The sequence below is a fragment of the Phyllostomus discolor genome, chromosome 3 (genome assembly GCF_004126475.2).
Source record: "Phyllostomus discolor isolate MPI-MPIP mPhyDis1 chromosome 3, mPhyDis1.pri.v3, whole genome shotgun sequence".
Taxonomy (NCBI): Eukaryota; Metazoa; Chordata; class Mammalia; order Chiroptera; family Phyllostomidae; genus Phyllostomus; species Phyllostomus discolor.
Window position 1 is genome coordinate 200,232,825 of NC_040905.2, and position 27,766 is coordinate 200,260,590.

Genomic DNA, 27,766 nt, shown 5'->3' on the forward strand with positions numbered 1-27,766 from the left:
TGCGCTCCTTTACAAGTGAAAAGTTCGTTGCAGCCCCGACTTGAAGCAAGCCTATTGGTGCCATTTTTCCAAAAGCATTTGCCTACTGCATGTCTCCGTGTCATATTTTGGTAATTCTTGCACTATTTCAAGCTTTTAAATGACATTTGTTATGATGACCTGTGATCATGATCTTTGATGTTACTATTGTAATAATGACTTACTGGAGGCTTAGATGATGGTTAGCACTTTTTGTAATGAAGTATTTTTTAATTGAGGTATACACATGTTTTTAGATGATGCTATTGTACCCTTAATAGACTAGGTGGGAAGCCAAAAAATTCTTGTGGCTTGCTTTGTCCTGGTACTCGCTTTAGTGCAGAGATCTGCAACTGGAACCACTGTATCTTTAAGGTACATTTGTATTTAAAGTGCTCCACAAAGAACATTTTTAAAATGTTTCTGTGCATGAGGAATGCTAACATTGTACCAGGGTATGCAAAGTCACACAATTAAAATGAGTGCGTTTTCCTTGGGTGTGTATTTCACTGTGAGATTTTTGCAGTCAGTATAGTAATGAAGTGGTAAGTAATTTGAATATTAAAAAAGATAGTCAAACACAGTATTTTTTACGAGAAAAGAAAGAGCTGTCAGAAAGACCCGTCATTGTTGTTATTATTGTGTAAAGGCATGCTTGAACTGCATCCCCAGACTATCAGGAGAACCATTAGCTCCTCTCTGTGATGGTGGGGTCACGTCAGTATAAAAATATCACCAGTCCTGACCTGAGACTTTGGGCTGGTAACTGTGTTTTAGGGAACAAACAGGGTGCAAACTCCCCAACTGGTCTGAGGAGAGGGTATAAGTAAGGTCTCATGGCCGGGGAGAAAACATTTGACAGCAACTCCCCTTCTCCCCCACCTGACACGAGGGCTGGCAGAAGTACCCCAGGCCCCTGTCCAGAGTGGCTGCTTGCCATTCTGGTGACACAGGCCACACTGAGTCTCCAACATGGCAGAAACCCAGGGCAGAGGACAATCAGGGCTGTTCTCTGGTGACGCTGCTCACAATAGGTCATCTGAGTGCCTTTGCCTTGGCAGGATCGTGCCCTGTGGTCATGCCAGCTGTGATTTGACCTGGATTCCTTGAGTTCCTAAGCAGTGTCATCTCTTCTCTCTTTTGAGTCTTACCAGCAAAGCTTCCTCCCAGAAAAGGAGAGCTGGTGTTAAAAAATGCACGTAGTCTTTAGGTGGTGGTCCAGAGCATGCCATGGGCCTGGCTGGCCTGGGTTTGTACCCCAGCCCTGCACTTCCCGGGGAGGCAGCTGCAAGTAAGCTAGTTAATCTTGCCGAACCTCAGCGGCCTTTTTGTAAGATGGAGCTACGGATTTCTATTTAAATCTTTGTTGAGGGGATTAATTCTGACTTGTGACAATATCTGTGAGGTACCCGGTATCTTGCTGGTGTGCCAAAAATGGTTGGCTCTTACCCAGCTGATCCCACTGGGCTGTTCTGCAGCTAGAATGAGTCTAGGTCAGACAGGGAATGTGATTTGCCAAAGATCACATTTCTGAGTCTGACTCACTCAGCAACTCTGGGTACTGTGCTAACAGATATGACAACAAATGGGTGTTGTGCTTCAGGGATTTCACAGCCCACTGGTGAAGATCGCAAGGCAGTGGAGAATTCAAGCCCAATCAGGTAAGTGCTTGGTGAGAAGTCACCAAATTACAAGTCCTGGTGCTGGATGAGCATGCAGTGAGCATCTTGGAGTTCCCAGGAGCCCAGAAAAGTAGAAGCAGCAAGCACCTCTGCTCTCCTGGCCCTGCAAGGGTCTGTCTGCCCCCACTGTCTATGCTAATTTCAGGCAAAACCTGCCCCAGGGCCTTTTAGTCCCTGACTGAGCTCCCTCTTCAGGCCACTCCTGGCCTGTCTGGTCAAACCCTGGCTGGCCCTGGGTTCTGCAAGCCTACCCTTGACACCTCAGATAGGCCCGGAGCTCTATGCCAACCCAGGCACACAGAGCCCCCAGGCCTGCTCAAAGGGGACCATGAAATATACCAATCCAGCCTCTCGATTCCCCCACTATCTGAAATTCTGGGAGCTGGGGCTTCTGGGACCAGCAGCTCAGAGACTGTAAGAGCTAACTACAATATATATGTTTACCATTAATTAAATCTATATATTGATCATTAATTAAATGCAAACCACTATATAGTAATAATTTTAGTCCTTATAGCAAACTTCATTTCCATTTAGACATAGAGAAGTTGGCAGAGAGGTTACACAAGGTTAAGAGGGTAGATTCTCAGGTAGAACTGGCTCCCAATCTGGGCTTTATACTCATGAACATGTGGCTTTGTCATTTAATCACCTGGGCATCAATTGCTGGTCTCATAGGGTCTTAACAAGGATTAAGTCAGCCGCGCATGTGAAGTGTTCGGCTACAGCCAGATACTAAGTGCTCAGAGAGTATCTTTGTTACTGTTTTTGTCTGTTGTTTTGTCATTGTACTAGGTCCTACACCTAGGTAGCATTTCAAGTCCAGTCCATTGTACATCAAACCCCTTCCTGCTCCTAAGCTAAACTATACAGCCACCTACAGAAACCAGTAACTGGCCCCAAACTAAGGTGCCGTGAGTCTTCCCTAGCCAGCCAGTAGGCCAGACCACTTCTCACTTGGGAAGGCCCTACCCTTTCCCTGCTACCCCAAAGCTAGACCTGGGTTTGAGTAACTGGGTAGCTTCAATCTGCAGGGGCAGGAGCTACAGAGTCTGTTCCCACAACTACGTCTGCTGAGGGTGCCTCCTGAGTGAGTAGGCAAAAAACTCCTTCAAAACTACAATTTGTTCATCAGATAAACTTGTCTTTAGGCTTCCGCATGTCTCTGGGAGAAATAGGGGTCCAGAAGCACTACCTTTCTAAGTGAGTCCAGGTTCTGTCCTTGCCCCAGGGTGGAACTTGTACCCTTTCCTCGGCCCATTTCTCAGGATGCAAAGCTGAGGTTCAGACAGGCCATCCTGTGAGGTGCCATGGCTTTGCTAAGGACCACTCCTGGAGGTCATGGTTTAGCAAAGGGGTTAAGACACAGATTGGAGTAAGGTTTAACTCCCGACTCTCTGAGTGAACGTAGGCAATCCCCTTTCACCTCAGTTTCGTTATCACTACAACAGAGATAAAGCTCAGTTAGGTGTTGCCAAGGCCCACAGCTCTCAGCTGAGAGCTTGCCCCTACCTGGTTGCTGGGGCTCGGAGTACTCAGATCTGACGGACTACAAACCCCAGCATGCCTCAGGAAGCAGGTTCCAGTGAGAGACAGCTGGCTCTGCGAATCGGCGCCGGCTAAGGGGGTTGCTGCTGCGCGTGCGCAGAGGGCAGCGGGTGGGTGGGCTGGAGGCAGTTGACGCGTTGGAGCCGCTGGCGGTCAGGTAGGGGGCGGGAAGGAGGGTCTGGGGACCAGGGACCACCGCTGGAGTCACGGGCCACGGGTGAGCGGCAGGGTGTGGAGGCTGTGTAGCGGCCGTCTCACGCCTGAATGGCAGGGTATGGGACCGGATCGGAGGGGCAGGACCAGGGTGGGGGTGGGGCCGTCAGGGGGCCGGCAAGCGAGGGACTCGATGGGACCGAGGAGCTCGGAGGACGTGCTTCTCTGGGCGGGGAGCAGGTGGCTCTGAGAAGCTTTGCGATGCATCACGTTGGGAGGTATGCGGTAATGTGGGGGTTCCAAGGAGAGACGCGGTGCAGCATCTGGGAGATGGGAGGGGATATGCAGGCCTTTGAGGGGTCAGGGTGCAGCAGGATTTCGGGAATACGAAGGAAATCTGGGAGTCCTGATGACATTTCGGGTGCAGAGTCTAAGGAGATTTAAGAGTATCTGGGGCGCTAAGATTCTGGGGCTGCAAGATCTGGCATAAGAGGAAGCAGGGTTAGAGACTATGCTAACTGGTAAGGAGAAAGCATTTTCTAGATGGGATCTGGGGAAAACTGAGGGGGACGAGTTCTTGGAGGAATCAGTGGGAAGGGGTACCTCATTTGCAAGAAGGGAGCTGGTGAAGGTTGGAGGACAACACATGGATGGGTGGGGGTGGGTACAGAAGAAGACACAAGGTTTGAGGGTGGCACAGTGCCTGATGGACTGGGGGATGGGATTAAAGGAGGGGAGAAATCTGAGCCGTGGGACTGGGGTGTTAAACTGGAATGCAGGGTCGAAGGCCGCACAGATTCAGAAACAGATGAAAGGATCTGTGTCAGGGACTTGGGGCGTGTGAGCGAAGAATTGGTGAGGGTTGCAATATGGAGCCCTAAAGACTTGAGCTCCGTACTGTAAGAGGGTTGGCAACTGGATTTGGGGTGGATTGAATGGAGGTGTGGGGGATGTCATAACTGGGCTATAGAATTAAAGTACTCTGAATAGATGTGTGAGTTGGTGTCATGGGTTGCTAAAGGCGTTTAAGTCTGCGGGGGAAACAAAGAGGATTCTGGGGACTCCAGGACCTAGAAGTGATGTATGAAACCATGAGTGCGTGAAGCATTCAGGGGGTTCAGCAACAGATTCTAAATCCTGAAGGAGCCTGACTTTCTCTGTGAGAGGTTGACTCTCCCTCACTCGTTAATCAAACACCCCCTTTCATGATCCCTGTGAAACCAGGGCTGCTGAAACTGGTAGGACTAAGGGGAGAAGACAGTGGTCCAAGGTGGGGATGAAGCAGGAAACTGTTGAAGGTCATCTACCTAAGCTTCGTTTGCCTGTCCCTCCAAGCGGAGATAGCAGATGGTATGTGAGACCTCCAGGGGATGAGTGGAACATGATCTCAGGCCCTATTTTCCTCGTCGGTTAAGTAAGTAGGTTGAATTAATCCTATATAAAGTCCATTACAGCTCAGAGAGGCGGCGGCTCTGTGGATGAAGGGTTTGGGCTGGGAGAGAGACAAGGGGAACTCATACGTATGGAGCATTTGGTCCTGTGCCAAGTTCTGGAGCAGTGGTTCCTAAGCAGGGCGCCGTTATCCCCCTGGGGGCACTCGGCAACCTGGAGACATTTTTGGTTGTCAGAGCTGGGGTGTGGGGTACCACTGGCCTCTGGTGGGTAGACACCAAGGATGCGGTTAAACATCCTTCAGCGCACTGCACAGCCCCCACAATAAAGAGTGGCCTGTCCCAGTGTCGACAGTGCCAAAGTTGAGGAACCCTGCTGTAGAGTGGGGTGCCTTGGACTCAAATCCTAGCTCTTTCCATTCCTGACTTGGTGATCTTGATGCTGACTTAGTTTTCTTAACGGCCCTACTAAGTAGGCTCTACTGTATCCAGTGTTACTCACAGGGAAACGGAGACATAAGGAGTGACTTGTCTCAGGCTCCCACAGCTAGGGTGGCAGGGCCGGGTTCCTTCCTACTCAGATCTCTGAAACCCCGTATATTCCTCCTTTCCTTGCTTTATCCTTGCTGGGCCTGCTCGGTCTTATTATCTGAGCTGATACCCCTCTAATGAAAGGATTTCCCAGTGAGTATTGCTGAATATCAAATAATCTATCCGATTAGGCAGGAAGTAGCCCTGAACTTTGCTCTTGATTTGCTCTTAGACCAAGACTGGTGGATAGATAAGGGAAGGAGCTTTAGGTTAGCAGACTGGGTGAAGTGGGAGCGACGAGAAGGTGAGGTATGGACGTCACTGGCGGAAAAAATACCTCACGGAATGGACTGAGGCTGAAGACAGTCATAATTATTGTCCTGAATGATCTCTTTTATCTTTTGGCTTCTTTCCCCTGGGACAGAATAGCAGCATTTGTTGTTTCGGCTCCAGGACTAGCTAGAGCATTGCTGAAGCCAGTTCAGAAACATTGTAGAACTGGATCAGAAGGCAAGAGACTGGGCTGGAATATTCATACGCACCCTTAGACTTAGCCGGAATATTTACACACACCCTTAAGGACGATATGTAATGGAAGCTGAATCAGCCTGGGAATCAGAGGCTGGAGGTCTGGAATCCTTCCTCTGCTGCTAATTGATCTTGGGCACGTGTTTGCCCTGATCAGCTGCGATCTTGCATGCTTATTTATATGCATCATTTCTGTCAATCCTGTCAGTTACCTGGCCAATAATCCAGGTGTTATTCCCCATTTCACAGATGAGAAAAGTATTAGGTGGAATGATTCACTGAGGCTAAATAGTGAATGGCAAAGCAGGGAGGCATGCCCGGTTCTGCCCGACCCCTAAGTTACATTTCACTCATTTTATTACAATGGGCTTTTCCAACACTACAGAACCCACATGCTTATGTCTGGTGAGCAGCTGGTAGTCAGAAATTTATAAGACCCTTGAGCGCATCCCTGTCCGTGCACACTGCTATGATGCCGCCTCTGCGGCACTTCCCCCCCAGTGCGCCTCTGGTCAAACAATCAGATTCAAAGTCATTCCCAGGCACAGCTCACCTGCCTCTCAGCCACACTGCCCAAAGCCTACTAAGCTCAGGAGCTGTGACATCTTTTGAGATGATGTGGTTTTATGGCTGGGAGTGGACATACTTGGATTTGAACTTCAGTTCTATTGTTTATCAGCTTTGAGACCTTGGGCAGATTGCTTGTCTCTGAGCCTTGGTTTCCTTTATTTATAAAGAGGAGTAACACATACTTCAAATAGTTATTGTGAAAATAAGAGATACGGGTAAAAGGTGCCTGGCATTCAAAAAATGGTCATTTTACGAGAGGTTGCAATTATGAGAGGAAGGAAAGGAATGCTGAGTGTTGCTTCACCACATTTCAGTGACTCTGAGTCGTCCAGCACCAGGCTCCCCGAACTCCCATCCCCTCTTGTGCCTTTCCCAGGATCTGCTTCCTGAACCGTTCATCAGAATTTCAGGATTCAATTACCGTGTGTCATAGGCAGAGAAAGGAACTGACGGAAAGTCGAGTGGGTCAAGATGAGTTGGGGGTCCCCTGAGAAAAGACCATTGCTTTTCCCCTTGTCCTGCAGTCTCGGAGTCACATTGGCAGCACTGATCATTACCCACACGTGTGTGGGAGATGCCAAGGCACCTTTGTAGGTTCGTCCGTTTTAGAGAAAGAGAACAAGCAAGCATTTTTCTAGCAAACTATTATTGATTGAACCTGTCATTGACATATTTTAGCTAAAGCTTCCTTTCCCACAAGCATTTTCTTCTGGGGTTTCGTGTGTCCCAGACTGATAGAGCTTTGAGATCAGTCCTGTGTTTCCCTACTTGTCGAGTGTATCCCCGCTGTTTGCAAGGTGCCTTAAGTGCCCTCAGTAAACTTCAGAATCCTCTTCTACACGGGACAGGGTGTCAGGTGGGGTCCTCACCGCCGTCTTTAACATCGGCCCTGCTCGCCACTCCCAGAGAGTGCCCATTGGTGGCCTGGAGACGGTTCTGCACTTGACTAGCATTCCGTTCAAATGCAGAAGGAACAAATGCAGTTTAGGAAGCTCTCATGAAAGGAAATATGATCAATGAACCTTACAAAAAACCCAGTCAAACCAGGGCAGTGTACCTGTCTTCTGGTTTTTAGGTGAGGACCTCTGTTGAAGTCTGTTTCTGCTCGAAATTATGTCACCAGTGTTTTCATGGGGCTTAACTCATAGTGGGTACTCAGTAAAGTTTTATTTCATTACCAAAATTCTCCAGTTTTGCTCATAGCTTAACCCCCCCCCCCCCCACAAGGGGCTGATAGTATAGGGAATAGAGACATCTCAAAAACTGCCCCTTGGTGGGAATGCAAGCATTGGATGGAGATTTGAAACCTGAGGTCATCTCTAGTCCTTTTATTCTGAGATCAGGTAAAACAATCTCCAAGGAAGGCTCAGAATGTTTATTTTTGACATGTGCGTTTCTGACGTCTTGGGTATGGTCTGCCTGTTGAAAAGGGCCTATTTGCTTCTTATTGGCTGCGTGGTGGCCGCCGCTGCTGCCGCTAAACAACTATCATTTACTGCACAATTAATTGTACACTTTGCTTGGTATTGCCCTAAGCACTCTATAGATACAATCTCATTTAATGTTTACAAGGCCCTTGTGATGAAAATACTATTTTGAAGCCCCTTTTTCTTAGGTGAACTGAGAACTGGAGAGGTTAGGGAACCTGCCCAGGGCTCCACGGTAAGTGGTACAGCTGGGATTCCAACCTAGAAAGCATGACTCCTAAGCCCACTGTTCCCGGTCCTGCCATGTGATTAACGAGGCCCTGATTTCTGTCCCCTGTTCTCAGTTTACTCGTCTCTCGTACTCTTTGAGATCACTACTCATTATAGCATTCAAAATTGGGTCCCTGTAAGACTGAGCTGCGGCAGCTTGTTTTCTAAGCAAGAGAAGTTTTGGATTTATTCGCCTGGAAGTTTCTAGCATGCCTCTTTGGTGTCCTCAACCAGATTCCTTCCGAGCTTAATCTTTCTGTGCCGGGAGAGCAAGGAGTCTTCATCCTTTCAAAATGCAGTTTGTAAACTGAAGGTCTTGTTATGCCAGTACTAGCTATTATTAGTTAACGCTCTTCCTGGTTGCCATTTATCATAATTTCAGTAACAGTCTTTCATTGCATACCTGCCAGTTTCCAGGCTAAGCACTTTTATGTGCATTATCCCTAGTTGTCATAGTAACTTTTTTATAAAATTAGAAAACACTTTTAGTGGAGCTGAATAACCTGTCTACTGTCCCACAACTTGTAGATGACAGTGCTGATGTGGTCCCTGGTCTGTCTGCTACTCTGGCTATTTATGTCACGGGCTGGGCAAAGCCCGATGGTGCCAGAAGTGGCTAGATCGGGCTAAGCTTTGACCATAACGTTTTCCTAACTCAGGGCAGCTGTAGCAAACACATGTTAAGGGGCAGGTTTTCATCTGGAGCTGAAGAGCTGGGCTCCCGTCATCTAGGATGTGCAGTGCTGGCCGTGAGGTCAAAAGGGTGGGGTACACAGAGGCAAGGGGAGGCGTCAGAAGCCGACAGTACATAGCGAAGAGGAAATGTTGGAAGTTTCATGAAGGCAGCCAGTATTACAGATGACATGTTGGGGGTTCATTTTGATTGGTTTTAGATTTTATTGCTGGCAGAAAATGGGCGGCTAACTTAAAGACCTGGGATGGTAAGACAGGCTCTTTCACCTGTCTCGTCTTTTCAGGGAAACCAAGTTTGAGTGGAGTTTTCCATCTGAATCACTCTCGGTATGAACCACAATGACCAGCTGTGCCCTCCTGGAGGAGAGCAGCCATGTCCTTCTCTCACCTAGCTTCAGTGCGGCCAGGATCCTGCCCCCACAGGTCACAGAAGTGACTGGGAGGCATGGTTCAGACTGCTTTCAGGTCTGAGGGAGGCTGCCCCCATGCCTGATGCTTTAGTGACGGGAACTCACGTTTCCTTGGCAAAGCACGCAGGCTCCGGGGAAGGAGTCCTGGATGTTGTCTCCGCCGCCGAGCCCAGGGAAGGTGCGGGCAGCTGAGACGACCTCAAGTGTGGATGTGGGCAGAGTAAGTACATTTTCTAAAGTGGATACCTTAGCCTGGGAGGCAGGATGACTGAAGGAAATGATACGATATTCCCGCAGCCCAGGGAAAGAATTTGTTGGTATTTTTACAAGTTGGCAGACTTGTTTAATTAGCTGATCCGTAGTGCCAGCTCTGGGAAGCACAGATGTCCCTGTGCTGTGGAAGGTAGCATGCTCTGCATCCAAACACCGAATGTGGCCCTCAGCCTGCTGTCCCAGATACTGGGAGGACCGAAGCTGTTTCACTGGTTTAGACCTGAGGTTTGTGTGGATCCTGAGTTTAGGTTTCGGTCAGTTTTTCTATACTGTTGTCCCCAGACTCGTGGCATTTCAGAATTCAGCGTTCATAGTTCCAGATATTTACCTGAGACCTTACAGGTACATGATATGCGGTAATATGTTATTTCCTTGAGGTATGGATTTGAGTCGTGACAGGTTGTCACGCTGCTGTGCGGGAGTCGGTCACTCAGCTTATGAAGCACGCAATAGCAGCTAAATCTCATAATATTGTTCCTTTTTCTTTGTGGAGAAAAATATATGCTATACGGCTGCATTTCCCAGAGTACAGTCTAGAGAACATTTGTTACGAAGGGCTACATGACAGTTAAAAAATACAGCTTGAAGTAGCGTTGGGTTAAGCAAAGTTGGAAATGTCTGTTGGGCAGGGTTGCACCACGTCTGAGCTTTGTGACCTTGAGCCAGTTTTCCTGAGCCTTGGTTTGCTCCTCTGTACAACAGAATACCGGTGCTTACTTCCGAGGGCCATTCTGGGGATTAATGGGACTCTGTGAAGCATTGATCATAGTATCTGGCACACAGTAGGTACTAGATGTATACTGTTTCCTCCAGTAAAAAAGAACTAGATTTCAGGGAGGTGGGAATGACGTTCACTAAATCGTGCATCTGTCAGATTGCAATCCAAAGCTAACTGTAGGGGATTTTGTAACGTGTATCTCTGCATCGACTCCCCTTCTGTGTGCCTGGAAAAAGAGTTTATGACATTTGCAAAGCTTTCTTCAGCTTACTGCATTGTCCTTAAAACCGAGTGGACTTGCCCTTCACCTCCTCCTTCTCCATGATGGTTGACCATCTGCACAGCATGAGACTGCACCAATGCCGCTGTCGGATTTGCATTTAAGCAGAGGTGAATTTACCTGTGTGCCTCACCTTGCCAAATCTAGTCGTTTTATTTTGGGATATAAAGTGACAATGACATAAGGCTGCAGAGCACTGCGATTGTGTGGTTCTACTTCATGAGCATATGTGGCTTGAGGAGGGTGGGAGTATTCATGGCATGTACAGTGTGAAGCAGGGGGTGTTCCAAGCCTAAAATAAGTTGTCTCGATAAAGCATGACCATATTTAAAGTCATCTGAGCTTGAGTCTGTGGTTCTCATAGCTCCACCACCTCCCCACCCTAATCCACTCAGTTTATAAATCTCAGTGATTGTACTTCTACAATATTGCTCAAATGCATCTTCTCTCCATTTCCACCACCTGCTTACTACTTCCAGCTCCCCAGTACTTCCACCAGGCACTTTGCAATAGCTTCCAAACTAGTTTTTCAACCCTTTCCCTGGCTCCACTTGAACTTTGCACATATCAGTTCCCCACTCTAAAACATGCATTGCTTCACTATACCCATCAAAATGAAGTTCAAAGGGCTCCTTTTGGCTATGAGGACTTCTTGTAATCATTCCCCAATTCCCAAACCAGTTAGTATAAACGCTCTGTTCTCCCATAATTTTAACCTAAGGATGAGAGGAAAGAAAACAAATTTATTTAAGACCTTTTTGGTGCTAAGTCTTGTCTTAGCCTTTTTTTTATATACTACATATATTATTACCTCACTTAATGCTTGACTTGCCTTAACCTTACAAGGACAGATGAAGAAACAGACCCAGAACAGCTGTGTGTTCTCTGTTCTCTTTCTAATTTACTGAAGTTCTGTCCTTTCCCGTGCTCTCTAACCTTCCTTAACACTGTGCCCTTTACCTGGAGCTCCTTTCCCCATCTCCACATGTCTGTGCATCCTTCCACATCCCTATCAGATGCCACCTCCCCTCAGAAAAGTCCCCTGTCCCTTCCAATTGGACTGAATTCCTCTGAGCCTCCATCAACCTTACTTTATACCTCATTTTGATACCATTTTCTGCTCTGATTATTATTACCTATATTTTCGTCTCCTATCCTGAAGTTCGAGCATCTGAAGGACAAAACTTGTATTCTGAAAACCTCAGTATCTAGTGCAGTGCATGGTGCCTAGTCTTACTTCGATGGTTGGAAAGCTGAGTAGTCAGGAGGCCAGATGAATGGAAACTACATGTATTTTTCTGATTGAATATTTTTGCTAATCATCCTAATTTTCTCTTTCTCTGGGTGATTCCTAGGTCCCCAAACGTGACACGATAAACTCTACATAACACACAAAAAAGCCTTCCCCGCTTTTGTCCCCCGCTGCCTTGCTCATTTCATGACACGTCTCAGGAGGGTCACAGCTTTGGGGCAGCCTCCCCCGTCTCCTCCAGGTTGGGTCCGTCACTCCACCCACTGTGCTCTGGCAGAAATGTGCATGTAATCCTTCTCTGCGCATCATTTTTCTGTGCTTTGCTGCTAATAGCAATCATGAGTTGCAGACAAAATGTAAAGATGATCACCAGCACGTATCAAGGTACCGCTTGTCAGGTGCGATACTAAGTGCACCACATTCGTTGTGGTATGTAACCCTCCCAGGACTGTATAAAGTAGGCAGCATTATTGTTCCATCTTATAAATGGGTGATGGGGAAACTGAGCTTTGGGAAGCTTAGGTTACTTCCTTCAGGCCGCACACCTGTGTGTCAGAGACTCCAGATCCTGCATTTTATCACTGTGGGATGGACGCCTCATCTGTTTTGTTTCCCTGTGTGTCACCATCATGCAACACAGAGTGGACCTCGATAGATATTTGCTAAATAAGTGAAGGACTGACTGCACGCGTGACAGTAGCTATTCTCTGTTTCTTGAGTGAGTTAATTCGTACAGGCAGTGGAATAATGGCTTCTTTTTCTCCTTAGCAGCGTTCGACCTTCTGGAGCATGACTGGTAAGCTCTTCAGTTCCGGGCTGTGCTAGCGGGACCCTTCTCAGGAAGAGCGATGGCCGCGGCAGCCGCTTCTCACCTGAACCTGGATGCCCTCCGGGAAGTGCTGGAATGCCCCATCTGCATGGAGTCCTTCACAGAGGAGCAGCTGCGGCCCAAGCTGCTGCACTGCGGCCATACCATCTGCCGTCAGTGCCTGGAGAAGCTGCTGGCCAGCAGCATCAACGGCGTCCGCTGTCCGTTTTGCAGCAAGATCACCCGCATCACCAGCCTGACGCAGCTGACGGACAACCTGACGGTGCTGAAGATCATTGACACGGCCGGGCTCAGTGAGGCCGTGGGGCTGCTCTTGTGCCGGTCCTGCGGGCGGCGGTTACCCCGGCAGTTCTGCCGGACCTGCGGCGTGGTGCTGTGTGAGCCCTGCCGGGAGGCAGACCACCAGCCTCCTGGCCACTGCACACTCCCCGTGAAAGAGGCAGCGGAGGAGCGGCGCCGGGACTTTGCCGAGAAGTTGGCCCATCTGCGTGAACTTGTGAGGGAGCTGCAGCGGCGGAAGGTAGCCTTGGATGCCGTGTCCAAGGACCTTCAGGCACGGTACAAAGCCGTCCTCCAGGAGTACGGGCACGAGGAGCGCAGGGTCCAGGAAGAGCTGGCTCGCTCTCGGAAGTTCTTCACAGGCTCTTTGGCCGAGGCTGAGAAGTGCAACAGTCAGGCGGTGGAGGAGCAGAGTTACCTGCTCAACATTGCGGAGGTGCAGGCTGTGTCGCGCTGTGACTACTTCCTGGCCAAGATCAAGCAGGCAGATGTGGCTCTGCTGGAGGAGACAGCTGACGAGGAGGAGCCAGAGCTCACTGCCAACCTGCCCCGAGAGCTTACCCTGCAGGACGTGGAGCTCCTCAAGGTGGGCCACGTGGGCCCCCTCCAAATTGGGCAGGCTGTTAAGAAGCCCCGGACAGTCAACATGGAGGATTCCTGGGCCATGGAGGCTGCAGCCTCTGCAGCCTCCACCTCTGTTACATTTAGAGAGATGGACGTGAGCCCCGAGGAAGCGGGTGCCAGCCCCAGGGCCTCACCTGCTAAGCAGCGGGGGTCCGAGGCGGCCTCCAGTATTCAGCAGTGTCTCTTTCTCAAGAAGATGGGTGCCAAGGGCAGCACTCCAGGCATGTTCAACCTGCCAGTCAGTCTCTACGTGACCAGTCAAGGTGAGGTGCTGGTGGCCGACCGCGGCAACTACCGTATCCAAGTCTTCACCCGCAAAGGCTTCCTGAAAGAGATCCGCCGCAGCCCCAGTGGCATCGATAGCTTTGTGCTGAGCTTCCTTGGGGCTGATCTGCCCAATCTCACTCCTCTCTCGGTGGCCATGAACTGCCACGGGCTGATTGGTGTGACTGACAGCTATGACAACTCCTTCAAGGTATACACCTTGGATGGCCACTGCGTGGCATGTCACAGGAGCCAGCTAAGCAAACCCTGGGGCATCACAGCCCTTCCGTCCGGCCAGTTCGTGGTGACTGATGTGGAAGGTGGGAAGCTCTGGTGCTTCACCGTTGACCGAGGAGCAGGGGTGGTCAAATACAGCTGCCTCTGCAGTGCCGTACGCCCCAAATTTGTCACCTGTGACGCCGAGGGCACCGTCTACTTCACCCAGGGCTTGGGCCTCAATTTGGAGAATCGTCAGAATGAGCACCACCTGGAGGGTGGCTTCTCCATTGGCTCCGTGAGCTCTGACGGGCAGCTGGGCCGCCAGATTAGCCACTTCTTCTCAGAGAATGAGGACTTCCGCTGCATCGCTGGCATGTGTGTGGATGCCCGTGGCGATCTCATCGTGGCTGACAGTAGTCGCAAAGAAATTCTCCACTTTCCTAAGGGTGGGGGTTTTAGCGTCCTTATTCGAGAGGGGCTTACCTGTCCAGTGGACATTGCCCTCACTCCTAAGGGGCAGCTGCTGGTCTTAGACTGTTGGGATCATTGCATCAAGATTTACACCTACCACCTGAGAAGGTATTCCACCCCCTAGGGAATGAGAAATACAAGTTTCTTCCGTGCCCCAGCCTCCCTTCCCTTATTCCTCGGTTGCTAATCATCATAGGTGGTAGTACTGTGGAGTAGGCCTGGCCTACGTCCTCATTCCAGCTGGCTAGTCCTAGACTTTTAGAAGGTATTTTAGGTTTTGTTTTTATTTGCCTTCTCCCCCCCCCCCCCCAAGACTTAGAGCTTCATCAGATGCATTGCCTCAAACAGGACCCATGACGGGGTTAGCTGAAGTCTGATGAGAACTTAGGTACTTCCAAGGCCTCAGTAGAGAGCCGTTGCCCTGTAGTTGAAACCTGCCCTTGTATTGAATGCACCCTTGTTGACTCTTTTTTGGATTTGAAGGCCCTGGCCCACCATTTCCCTCCTATTTCAGTGCATTTCATCCGTGACGCTTTCTCCTCAACTCTGCTGCACTCAGGGTGCATGCTCCAGTGGGGTCTGCTCCAACTCTCCGTGACACTTCAGACCTTGTATCCTTGTGGCGTGGGGTCTCAGGTCTGACCGCCTTTACCAGTGTTAAAGCTCATTTTGCTTAGTGCCACCAAGGTGTTTCCTGCCATCTCTGGGTGGTCTCTAATTGCAGATGTGACAGAATGGATTGACCCTCGTTGGTTGGTGTTGAAGGCCTTAGTCTGGAAGGTGCTTGCCCTTTAAAGGATCGTACAGATTGGAGTTACGCCAGATCAGAAATGCCAATGCAGTCACAGCAGACACTCTTGGATAGTCTCTGGAGCTCACCGTTTCCCATCCCACCTGTCCCCGCCGACCTGTGCTGAGCGTTGTCTGTGGGACTTGCTGGCACCAGCAAGGTGGGGAGGGGCCACACCTCATTTCCGTAGTGAAACGGAATCGTTGGGTCCTTACTCTGTATTTTCCTCAAGTGAGTGTACAGCACTTTGTTTCTGGTTTTCCGTTCCTCTCTCAAGCATTAAATAATTGATAACCTGTTTCTTCATCTCTGGCATTCGTCTTTTAATTAAATATCGGATTTGTGAGGTGAGGAGATGGATAAACTGTGCCATGCTGTTTCGCTTCCATGTCTGACACTGCATTCTTTGAGAGCACTAAGGACCTGCCCAGCTGTAAATTCAGCCCACAGCACCGTTATTTAAAGATCTGTCAGAGGGGAGGGGTGTTGGGGGCCGGATGAAGGAAGATGATGGGATTAAGCAAAACCCCATAAATACATCTACACACACACACAACACACACAGAGATATGGAACACACAGACACAGACAACAGTGCACTGATAGCCACAGGGAAGGGGGCGGGTATAGGGGGAGGTGGGCGAAGGGGGAGACAATGGGGGGGGAAAGAGACTTTGCTGGGGTGATGAGTGCACGATGCTGTGTGCAGACGATGGTTTACTGAGTTGTTCACTTCAAAGCTGTATGATTTTATGAACACTGTCACCCCCGAAATCAAACAAATAAAGAAATGAAATGAATTGAGAAGATGATCCAAATCTCATTCCCACACACACGTGGAAAGAACCAGCCCCCAAGGTCTGCAGCCCCCCACACCCTGTTCTAAACGGAGCCTTCCACCATCTGCTCCGCCCTTACATCACAGCTCAGAAAAGGAAGAAGCCTTATGCTTTTAAGACCAGACGTGGGCGAGGGAATTTGTGACAACGTTCCTCAAGCTTTGGTGTTTACTAAGCAGTCTCTTGCTCTTTAGGTACAAGGGCAGACGGTAAGCCTGAGAGCTATTACCTTGCTTTCATGGAGACAATTTGCTGAGCTGAGCTATTAAAAATTGTATATTCGGTGGTGGCTGTTGTTTTTGGCTTCCGTTGTAATCACTGCCAAAGGATTGGAAAGGAGAGAAAGTGACACTGAACTCGTTTGTCTTGTGCTTTCCACCTGGAGAAAGGGCCTGTGTTCTGATTATGAAACTGCATCTGATTTACAAAGACTGTATATACTTGAGAGGAAACTGATCCAATTAAAAGTGCATCGCAAATGACTCCACTAGTTACCAGAGCTACTTCATCTGTGCTGGCGGCTGACAGCAGATCCGTCTTGGCTCTCAGTGGGGGCACTTGCTGAGGCAATAACAGTGGCTGAGGCCTTTGGCACATGGTTGCAGCTAAGAAATGGGCTGGCTTGATGTACACTGGGCCTGGGATCCTCTCGCTGCTGATGCTTTTGGAAGGAAATGCTATCACTTGGCAGTCAGCCCGTAGGTCTGCCCATCTCCGGACTGCACTCGTGCCCCGGCCCTCAAGTAGGGCAGGCTTCTGCTGGCTCAGAATGGGAATCCGTGTGCTCTGAATGTTTTTTCCCCTGATGTGAATATTTTAAGCTGTACTTAGTACAGTCAACTTTAGGTAAAGTTAAGTTCTACCCTGTTGAGTAAATTGTAGAGTATAATAACCCGAAGAAACGTTTGCTCATTACAGCAGTGCCCTTATTCAAATAAAGTTTTGCCTGCAAGTCTGTATGTAAAATAGATCAAAGAGCAGCTGCTCTGGTTGAGGCAGGCTTGTGGACCTGGAGCACACTTTAGCAACCCTCACCTGACCTGTGTGCCACTGCAATACCCTTGTGAATCTGCATAACCTTTTCTGAGAACCACTGAGCTCCAGCACTGCTTATCTTCCAGTCCTACCTCATTAGCCATGTGGCCCATGGCCAAGCCATTTAACCCTTCCTCGTCTGGAAAATGATGCAAATGACTCCTACCTCCAGGAAGGGTGTAAGATGTGAGATCACAGATGTGAATGTTCTCGGCATACTCAATAAATGAGAGCAATCACTGTCTTTTTTTATTTTTTTTTATAATTTGGGTGAGTTCTTGGCTTTTTTAAAAAAAGATTTTATTTATTTATTTTTAGAGAGGAGAAGGGAGAAAGAGGAGGGAAACATCGGTGTGTGGTTGCCTCTTGAGCGCCCCCTACTGGGAACATGGCCTGCAACCCAGGTACATGCCCAGTCTGACTGGGAATTCAACCAAAGGCGGTTTGCAGGCCAGCCCTTAATCCACTGAGCCACACCAGCCTGGGCACAATCACTGTCATCTTTCATTGAGTTGTTCAAAAGAGTGTCATGAGGCTGCCTGACTACTCCAACCAATACCTTCCATCTTCGCTATTTTGCAGATTCCTACTGGGCAACCAGAACCTTTCTCCGGCATCACCTCCCCCAGCCACAAGTCCCAAACATATCTGACCACCAGTTCCTTTTTACTATAGCTCTACCTATTTCACATTTCTCATGCTGTGTAAATAATTATGTTGCAGTTACTGGCCCATATGCCTGAGCTTTACTGAGGACTAACTTTAGTATTTAGCGACAAGCACATAACATAGTGTCTAATTTGGAGCATGTCCTCAGATTTTAATTGGCTTTTATTGACTTGATTCAATGGTGAGGGATCCTCCAGTGACCTGAGTCTTCCTAACACAGCCCCCTTACATTGGGTAAATATTCTCAGGCAAGCCCTTTTATAAGGTATATTAAAAACCCCCCCCCCCAAAAAAAAAACAAAACTAAAGGCAAACAAATGATTTACCAGTTGGTTAAGGCCCTGCTTTCCTTTATCATTCTGAGTAGTTACATAGACTATAAGGTTTCTGGAGCAATGATTCATTCAATATTTATTGAGTACCTACTGTGAGCCAGGCACTGTGCCAGGTTTCAGAAAAGAAGAATGATAACCGATTATTAACGTGTCTACTTTCTCATAAATTATTTTCACAGCATTTCTTGTCTTTAGTATTTGAAACCTAGTGTTGCACTGCCCTGGACTTCCTCCAAGGCCAGGCACAGGCAGTGTCTGAGAGACTGTGAGGCCCGAAGGCGATGCATACTGCCTCTGGAGAGAGTCCACAGAGGGGCACTCCATTATTCCAGACCGTAGCATAGACTTGGCTGAAGTCTCACAGTGTTCCTGTGGGCAGCGCAAGTCATGCTTAAGTAGTGGTACTTTTAATCTAGGACTAACGAATGGCTTCCGAAAAGGGAAGTGTTACCCTGCTCTGCAGGAGGGGAAACGGAAGGCGAAGCCTAGCATGAAACTCAGGGCTCTCTAGCTTGCACCTGGCTAGGCTGCTGATTAGTACTCAGGATGTGCAGCCCCTCGAGGGATCTCCAGATAATTACGGATATGAAACAGGAGATGCCTGGATGAATTTTACAAGCATGGCAGAGATGAGCTAGGAGGCTGTTTAGCAAAATACACACTTAGAATCCAGACCTACGGCTTTATCTTGTCAATATCATTAATATTCATGGTACTCAGGCTAAGTCTGAAGTCGGTGAGGCAGCTCCGGGATCGACAGTGTGTATGTTCCAGTGGGAAAGTCACCGGGCTTGGTTTGGGTCTGAAGAGCCGCTCTGCCTCTTAACTAGCTCCGTGGCCCTCAGGTGATCGCCACACACCTGCATCAGTTTCTCAGTAAAATAAGGAAGGCTGGACTTGAATATCACTACAATCCCCTTGCGGCTCTATGGTTTTAATTTCTTAGCTAGAATTGTAGTTGAGTTTCCCCCCAATGATTTTGCATAATCCTTGCTGTGATTTTGTTGTGTTTACATTGCAGTAGCAGAAGGACCCTGGCAGCCCCACCCTGAGCCAGTTGCTTACTCTATCCCAACTAATGTGACCTTGGGTCACTTACTAGCTAGCCATTGTCACTCTGTCCAGTTTCCTCACCTGGTGCAATGAAATGGTAGCTTATATTTTAAAGGGTTGTTGCAAGAATTAAAAGATAATGGGATGGCATATGTAAAAGTATCTAATTCAGACAATTTCCTGAGGTGCTCAGAAAACGTGACTTCCACTGCATGGGGCAGAGGCTTCCTTCTCCTGCGGAGCTGATGCGGGTTTTTCTGTTTAACATCAGGGGGAGATTCCTGATCTGCATCGGTGATGCAACTGCGCTGCGTGGCTTCTTAATTTAAAAGTCTATTGGAGGAAAAGGGGGGTTGCTGGAGGGGCACAGGCAAAGCTCATTCTCAACAATGTATCCCAGTAGGAAGGCTCCACAGAAAACCTAAAGGCTCGTTATTTCATTAAAGTATTTAAACGCTGAAATATGCATGTTTAGCTATTTCTGTAAATGGCTAGATACTAGCATAAAAGGATTTTTTTCCCTCCAGGTCAACATTCATTAACTCAAACAATTACAAAAATTAAAATAAACCATAAATCTCATGGTTAGGTTAGAGGTAATATATTATATGGTAGCTTACAATTTTTTGCAACTCTCTGGAGGAAGAAACTTATAAATATGAGCAGGATAAAGAAAACTCTCCCCCCTCCTTCCACACCTGCCCATCAAACCATATCCAGTAACCAGCAAAAGAAAAAGAAACATGAATACAGGAAGAGAACACACACACACACACACACACACACACACGCACCTGAAAGAAAGGTCCACAATTCGACCCAATTAGGAATCCAGAGTTGGTTAATATCCTGACTTTAGTCCTGGTTCCCCTACTTATTAGCATGACCACAATGTCATTTAGCCTCGGAGCCTCGGTTTCCTCATTAGTGATAAAAATGATACTTTTTACTGCATTATTCTTACATCCATTACATAATGGATGTAAGTAGCAGACTTCCAGACATGTCATAAACTTTCAGTAGTGGTAAATACTTTTATATTATAACAAACTACATGCATCTCAAGGTTACCCACATTTTTGCCACAGAACGGTTACGTGAAACTAGTGAGGAAAAATTGTCTATTTCCCTCAACGGAAAATCACTTAGTAACTCGCTGAAATCCTGATTAAAAACGTGAAGAGTTTGTATGAGTGTAAGTCAAGTGCATGTCTTTCCTTGTATAGACAAAACCAAGAATTTGCTTTGGCAATTGACTCAGTTTACCTGGTTATAACGCCACTGTGTATCTTCACAGAATGTTAAGATCTGAGATTCCATTCATTCGTTTACTCATTTACTCATTTAACACATATAAGCCATCTATTATTTATTGCTATTAGCAGTAATTATATGAGTAATGAATGAAAAGATGAATCGATCATGAATCCTGCAGTCAGGGAGCTTGTGGTCTGGCTGGAAAGATAAGGTATGTAAAAAAATAACACCAATATGCCGAAGAATAATATAAATGATACGAGATAGAAATGGAGCACCATGTGTTTGAGAAAAGACTGCTTCTCGTGGGGATGCCCTGGCTGCTGAAGGGCCTTGCAAGTGCAGGGAGTCTCAAGGAGAAAGGTGCAACAGCACCGGGAAAACTGAGAAGTTGGTACCAGCAGGAATTTCAAACCACCTAAGGGTGAGGAGGCATTGCAGGGTCTAAAGGATCCACTTGTCCATGACCCTTCCTTTCAGTTGCCAGTGTCTCTCTTCTTCCTGCCCTACACCGTGTGTACAACTCCTATCAGTGGCCATGGCTCCGTGAGGGTTCATGTTCATGGTGCTGGCAGGGTGCGGACAAGAATGTCCCTGGAGACCTGGGTGGGCCGAGGTGGAGGGAGAAGGTGTAGTTTGAAAACGCACCCCCCCCGCCCCCATACTGTACCCTATCTCCTTATGGGAATACCTGATGGCCTTTGTCTCAGAAATAAATGTCCTGCCTTTTAAAAACCCTGAACTAATATCCAGTTCCTTCCCCTCCAAAGCCTAAGCCAAATGAGTTTTGTAACCTCAATACAGTGTTGCGACAGAGTCTGAACTCCCTTTTTCAGTGTTTGGTGCTGAGAGCTTTCAAAACCCACCACTGCCCCCTGAAACACAAGGTCAGTTACTGAGGACACTACAGGACACGTAAGGAAGATGAATAGGTATACCTCACCTTAATCATTGTAACTACCGCCTTGCCTAATATCCCCACAGCTACAGCACCCATTACCCTAAAATACCCCACAATGGGCATGAACACTCTGACGCAGTCAGTAATAACTTAAAGTCCAATTAAGTTTCTGTCACAACTGGCTTGCCAAAATGGGACCACACGGACCTTCTCCTCCCATTGCTTAACGAGCTTAATATGGCCCAGTTTAACAAGGGCCGTTGAGGTTTGAAACCCGTATAAAAGACCTAGTTAGGACAAAAGTGCTTATCCCCTCCGTTTTATCATTTCATAGTCCAGTTTATCCTGTGCTTAAACCAGGGAAGAATGAATGATGTCTCGTGATGGATACGGCAAGCTTTTAAAGCTGAGGTCCCACCCATGAAGGCCCCCACACCTGATATTGAAAGTACTAATTCCAGCCCATCAACAACGGGCCAAGACTTTGCAGTCATAGATGTAGCTAATATGTTACATTCATTCCCAGTTCACCAACCTCTCCGCCACAGTGTGCCTTTCTCTTCAAAGGCACACGGTACCCTTTTCCCTGGCTACCCATGAGCACCTCAACCGTCACGCCTTCACACACAGTCTTCACAGACGAGATCTCACCTGCGCCCAGCTCCTCTGGGAGCACAGTAAGGACATCGCGTCTATCCCATCCCTTCTACGCAGATTCGTGTGACACGCTCACTGAGGACATACACTCACAAAAGAGCTCAGAAAGGGATGGGCCACTGCCTCACACAGAGCACAAGGCCCTGCCACCTCGGTGGAATTTGTAAACATTTAGCCAAGGACCATTCCATCCATGATTGTCAAAAATCAGCATCTTCAGTGTTAAAACAAGCCCAGCTTCTTTTAGGCCTTCTGGGGTCTGGCGACAACATATTTCTTTAACAAACTTGAAGTCCATTCATGCTGTTACTCACCAAGTGACCCAACTTGCCTGGGATCCTGTGCAAGAGAAGGAAGGCTCTAGAATCTGCCCAAACTGCACTGCAGCAGATGCTCTCATTAGAGCCACCTGGAGACTCCTTCCCTGCAGAGTCTTTAGCAATGTCCTCTCATGCTTCCTGGGGCCTCTGGACCACACATGAGAGCCATTATTTGCCCATGGGCTTCTGGGACAAGGAACTGCACTCCTCAGCTCCATGCTACATGCACGCCATTAATGTGCAACTGCTGGCCACATGCCGGGCTGACGTACCCAGCTACCTATTATGCCTTGGATCATGGAAGCCGCACCCTGAACACTCAGCACAGCCACTGAGGCCTTCTTGCTGCCGGAAAGAGCCAAATCCGGGCCCTGTGGCATCTCCCGTCTGTAAGAGGGAATGTTTCCCCACCCTCGGTCCTTTGCCAGATGCCACAGTGCTGGCGAAGGCTGCCTCCTTTGCCAGGTTCCTTCGCTATCTGGGGAGTTCCTTTCAATCAACCATGTGGACAAGGGAAGTTTATCTACTTCAGAGGTGGTGTCACCACCGTATGTGATGGCATTTGCTGGAGAGCTGCCACTTGGCGGTCCTTGACTGGGACATTCCTGAGAATGGGACAGGGCCCACGGGTCAGCAGCACCCTGGGGCGAACGTCACGCTGGATGCTCTGGGCAACAGTCAGCCAGCAGCTCGGCACATCCTGCGTGCTCTTGGGCCATCGCCAGGGACCTGCTCACTGGTCTAGTCGACGGCAGCAACCGTTCCCCAACCACAGCTGCTGCTGTGCGGTGAAGAGCCCCGGGACCCTCTTGTCTCACAGACACCAAAAACATCAATCGAGGGGACACCTGTCTCCACACACTGCAGATCCTCAGTGGAAGGCTCTGTGAAGACACACCTTGTTCCCCTCAGACACTTACTGACACTGACCAGAGCAGCGTTTCACTCCTCAAAATACACAGCACCGGGCTCTCGGACAGCTGAGGGGACCTTCCACCCCTCACCCCCCGCAGGCTGCAGGCCTCATCGAATGACACGAGAGCTTACTCAAACAAGTTCAAGTCCAATCAAAGGAGACCCCACATGTCTCAGCGATCGAACACTCAGGGTGAACTGCAATAGACATTCTGGCTCCACTGTTGACGTTTGCCTGCTGACGGCTTTCAAGCCCCACTCCTCGCCCTGCTTCAGCCCCACATCCTGGCAAGCTGATAAGGAAGCCTAGGTGCTCTCACCCTTGATGCCCGAGACAGAGGTTCAAACCACGTAAGCCCCAGCCAGCCAGCATGTGGGGACCCACCCCAGCCCCACTCTGACCCCCAGCTATTCCGTAAGAGCCAAGCCAGGCTCCTCCCCCTGTCTCTCCAGCCCTTCTTGGACCTCGGCCCTCCCTGGAAAACTTCCCTATGACAGTGACACATCTTTTTATATCTTCCTGATGTGTGTGGCATCATCGGTTTCATCCTCTGAGCCACATGTTAGATGGGAGCCCGTCTCGAGATGTCAGTGACATCAAACGTTCAGAGTTAAACATCGAAAACAACATCATAATGTGATAAATGAAAACTGCGAATTTCATTTCTGAGCAACCTCATGAATAAAACCATGCGTTTTTATGAAATGGCATTTAATATTTACACTTAAGAGGAATAATACATCTCTCAGGCCCCAGCATCTGAAACATGTTGGACAGATTTAATGATTCTGTAAAAGTGTCAGAAATAAAGTTAAATTAAAAACAGCATGGCTCGAAGGGCACAGGGAGCAGGCATGCGCCGCATCTCCCCCGATCCGAGACAGGGGGCTGCATCTGGGATAACGAAACTGGCCGTGATTGACACACTGGAAGAAAAGACACCTACACGTGGGCACAGAGGCCCTGGACCCTCCACAGAAGGCTAATGAATTGCCAGCTGAATGAAAGGAACACACGATATAGCAAAAACCCTGAAACTCTCCGTTATTCCCTTCTGCTCTGGAGGCTGTGGCCAAACAGGTCCGTTTTTCTCCTCGGTGAAATGGGGAATATCAATTCCAGCCTACTTGTATGCACAAGGACTATTCTGCACCGTCCCACAGCATTTTACTCCAGTAAAAGCTGGCCCCAACGGAGCCGTGGGGGCAGACTCTGAATGACCTTAGTGCCTCTCCAAATAAAACCTCGGAAACAATAGCGGGCGTGGCAGGAGAGAAGGAGCTCCCTGAGGACACGAGTTGTGAAAGGGGAACTTTGTTTTTATTCTGGAAGATAACCGTTTTCTCCTACGACTTCAATTATCTACACAGCCAGGTCCCAAACCTGCAGAGTGTGCGTGTGTGTGTGTATCCAACTGCTTGCTTAATATGGCCAACTAACGTGCCAGTTGTGAGCTGGTGTGTTACGTGAGGATATCCCTTAGAGGCCTTACACTCGGTATATTTAAAACTGAACCGGACTCTCCAATACCTGCTGTTCTTCTTTTGTTCCACTTAAAGGAACAGCAGCATGGGCTCAGGCACGTAAGCCAGAAACCCTGTCCCCACATCCAATCATTTCTCTCCCCTCTCATCTCCCACCATTCAATCATAGAGTTCCCATCAAACTAGCAACTTAATATTTTTTCACGTGCATTTATTCTTTTCTTCGTCCTCACAACGACTAAAATATAAGCTGCTATTTGTTTGTCTCCTGAAACACCACTACCACTTCTTATCTCACCTGCCCAGCCCTAATCTGGCATCCCGTATACACTTCCTCCCTTCCCAAACCAAGGCCTGTCACACACCAGCCAGAGGCAGATTCTAAAATGTAAACGCTAATAATACATAAAACCTTCGAGTGGCCTGAAACTGCTCCTAATAAAAGGACACGTTCCTCAGCATGGCCCACACATCAGCGGGATTTGGTTCCTGGCAAACTACGTTTCTAGGTTTATCTCATCACTGCTCCCTCCCTCTCTGGTGATCTGTGCAATCCACATTTCCCTCCCTCGTCTTAGGACTCGTCTTTGCACACACTTTTCTTGCTACCAGAATCGCTTTCCCTCTCTCTATTCACCTCTGTCTACTGAATGAATCTAACCTCCTCCAGGCTTTCGGGGGTGACCTTCCTGACCCACCACACAGTTCAAGTCAGCTGGCCCCGTCACACTTTGGGTTTCTTCCTTCCAGCATTTACATATTGCACTGTCATATCCTCACTACCCATCTCTCTCCAAGACTCGGCTGAGCTCTGTGAAGGCCGAGTGACATTTAGTTTAGTGTTGCATCTACGACACCCAGCACAGCATCCAAAACATAAGCAGGCACTAACGTTGTTGCTGGCTCAAACCAGGGCAGGGGCCAGCGGAGCTCGTAGGTTGATACAGATGAACACTTTGGGTCACATTTTGCACCAGCTGGTTATGCCACCTCCTGCTCCTCCCACCAGCCGCCTCCCTGAATCACTGACTGCAGCTGCAACACAACACGGGATGTGGGTGAAAGGCGGGAGGAGCGCATCCCTCAGACGGCGTTTTCCTTAGAGAGTCTTCTCATCTATAAAATGACTAAGCGATGTGTTCCCTTCTGGAAAACTCAACCAAATTTTTGTCTTGGTGCAAAGTCACCACTGGAAGCTCAAAAGGATACCTTTGATTGTGTGGCATGGACGGTATCTCAGTAAAACTGTTACAAACAAAAAAGAGATACCTTTGGACACGTGGTCTCAAATAGCCTTTCAACACATTTTCTAGGATGAGGGAGGGAAGAGAGGGAGTTCATTTGAGTTCTAATCCTTTCACTACAAAAGTGTTCTTTGAGTAAATTGCTTATTTTCCCTGGAGCCCTATTTCGCTACTATATTAATAGATGTAGTGAATTAAGGATCTTTCCAGTTGTGAGTTTCAATGATTCTGGTGCCCTAGACCTTAGGGGCTTCTTGGACCAAGATCTCCAAAAGGATCCTCCCATCTCCCTGGGCATCTGTGGGATGGGAGAAGAGAGAAGCACAGACCCACAAGGACCCTAAGGAGAAACCCCTGGGGTCCAGGACTGGTGTATCAGATGAAGACGGTCAAGGCCAGCTCCACCCCAATGGATCAGTGGTCAAGTCAACACCAAGGCCTGGCTCGGGCGGAGCCTGCACCCTGACCCACAGCCACAGTGGTGCCGGGAAACGAGGATCTGGAGGCAGCTGGCCCACATCACTCAGGCTGGAGTCATGCTGGTCTGCCTGCCTCTTCACTCCTCCTGAACACGGACTCGCGATCAGTGCAGGGGAAAGAGAAGTGCCTCTCAGACAGAGCTCTTTCTGGAGTGCCCACTGCGGTTAAGTAATATCAAAACGTAGATGGGGAGAGGACTGGAGGAAGAAAAGGTGGAAGAAAGAGAAGGCAAGAGAGAATGTCTTTGGCCAGCTATGCCTTTGAAGTATATATCCTACCCCCTCCTGAGCCTCAGCTTCCTAGGCAGCAGAGACCAGGTGAGAGGGCTGCTGTGAGGATCAGATGAGGCGGTATAGGAGAAGCGCCCAGGGTGCCTCCCGGCGTGCGGCAGTTCCCGGTACACAGGTGTTGTTATAAGGAGCCAGGAGGGCACGTGGACTTCAGAGTCAGACAGCCCTGGGGCCGAATCCTGCCTCTGCCCATCACCAGCCATGGGGCCCTAAGCAGATGACTTTTCCTCATTTGCAAGCTGGGAATAATTCTCCTGGCCTCATAGGGTTGCTATGAAGACATCTGGGGTCATGTGATTAATTGGCCCATAGGAGGAACTCAGTATAAGTCAGTCATTGTTGCCTCTCCTTTTACCCCTCTCTCAACTCTCCCTCTCTCTCTCTCTCTCACACACACACACACACACACACACCACTACACGCTCTTCTTGACCAGAGCACAGGCTTCAGATTCAGCTGTGCAAACGTGCTCTCCTGGCCCCACCGCTGGACTGCAGGCTGTGCTTTCTGAGGACTTCAACTTGCACCCCCATCTCCAGGTGCAGGCGGGACTCGGTTCACAAACAGGCAGGTTCGCCAGGGAGAAGCAGCCACGGTTTCAGTTCTGGAGGGAAGAGGGCTTATATCTTAGCCCACTGTACTCAGGACTGGCAAGTGCTACATCATCAGGCTTTTTGTTTTGGAAAACTAATAGTAATAATAATCACCGCTGACTTAAGAGCATTTCATAATAACTGGTAATAATAACAGGTAGTATTTCCTGAGCATTGCTTATGCGCCAAATGTCATGATAATCACTTTAGAAATATTGTTTCATTTAATTCTCATAATAGGACTGTGAGGCAAGCATTAGTATACCCATTTACAGATGAACAAATTGATGTTCAGTTAACCTGAGGTCACACACTTGGCACATGGGACAGATGACTCACACACAGCTGGTCTGTGGGTTGTTTCATGTTGAAAGGTGGGCCTTTGGTGAGGAGCAGGCAACAAAGGCTGACTTGTGTTGAGCTCCTATCAGCTAATCACAGGACCTCCTATCACCTTCATAACTACCCTGGAA

The 27,766-nt window shown here is 48.5% G+C and overlaps 2 protein-coding genes and 1 long non-coding RNA gene across 11 annotated transcripts in view; 2 read left to right on the forward strand and 1 right to left on the reverse strand.

Annotated features, from left to right (window-relative positions):
• ASTN2 (astrotactin 2) overlaps positions 1 to 27,766 on the reverse strand; it is an 821,613-nt gene that overhangs the window by 192,674 nt on the left and 601,173 nt on the right. The window lies entirely within an intron of this gene.
• On the forward strand, positions 1,512 to 15,526 carry LOC118499788. Its single transcript, XR_004902323.1, has 3 exons — positions 1,512 to 1,525; positions 8,501 to 8,505; positions 15,254 to 15,526. It is a non-coding gene; the product is annotated as an uncharacterized LOC118499788 (long non-coding RNA).
• TRIM32 (tripartite motif containing 32) lies at positions 3,343 to 15,526 on the forward strand. 7 transcript variants are annotated; one of them, XM_028509116.1, is made up of 2 exons: positions 3,343 to 3,465; positions 12,516 to 15,526. In XM_028509116.1, the coding sequence occupies exon 2, from the start codon at positions 12,593 to 12,595 to the stop codon at positions 14,552 to 14,554; it is 1,962 nt and encodes a 653-aa protein (XP_028364917.1). In that variant the 5' UTR covers positions 3,343 to 3,465; positions 12,516 to 12,592; the 3' UTR covers positions 14,555 to 15,526. The 7 variants fall into 7 exon arrangements, with proteins under 7 accessions (XP_028364917.1, XP_028364934.1, XP_028364909.1 ...); XM_028509133.2 differs by having other exon boundaries at positions 3,355 to 3,405; XM_028509108.2 differs by having other exon boundaries at positions 3,357 to 3,465; positions 12,513 to 15,526.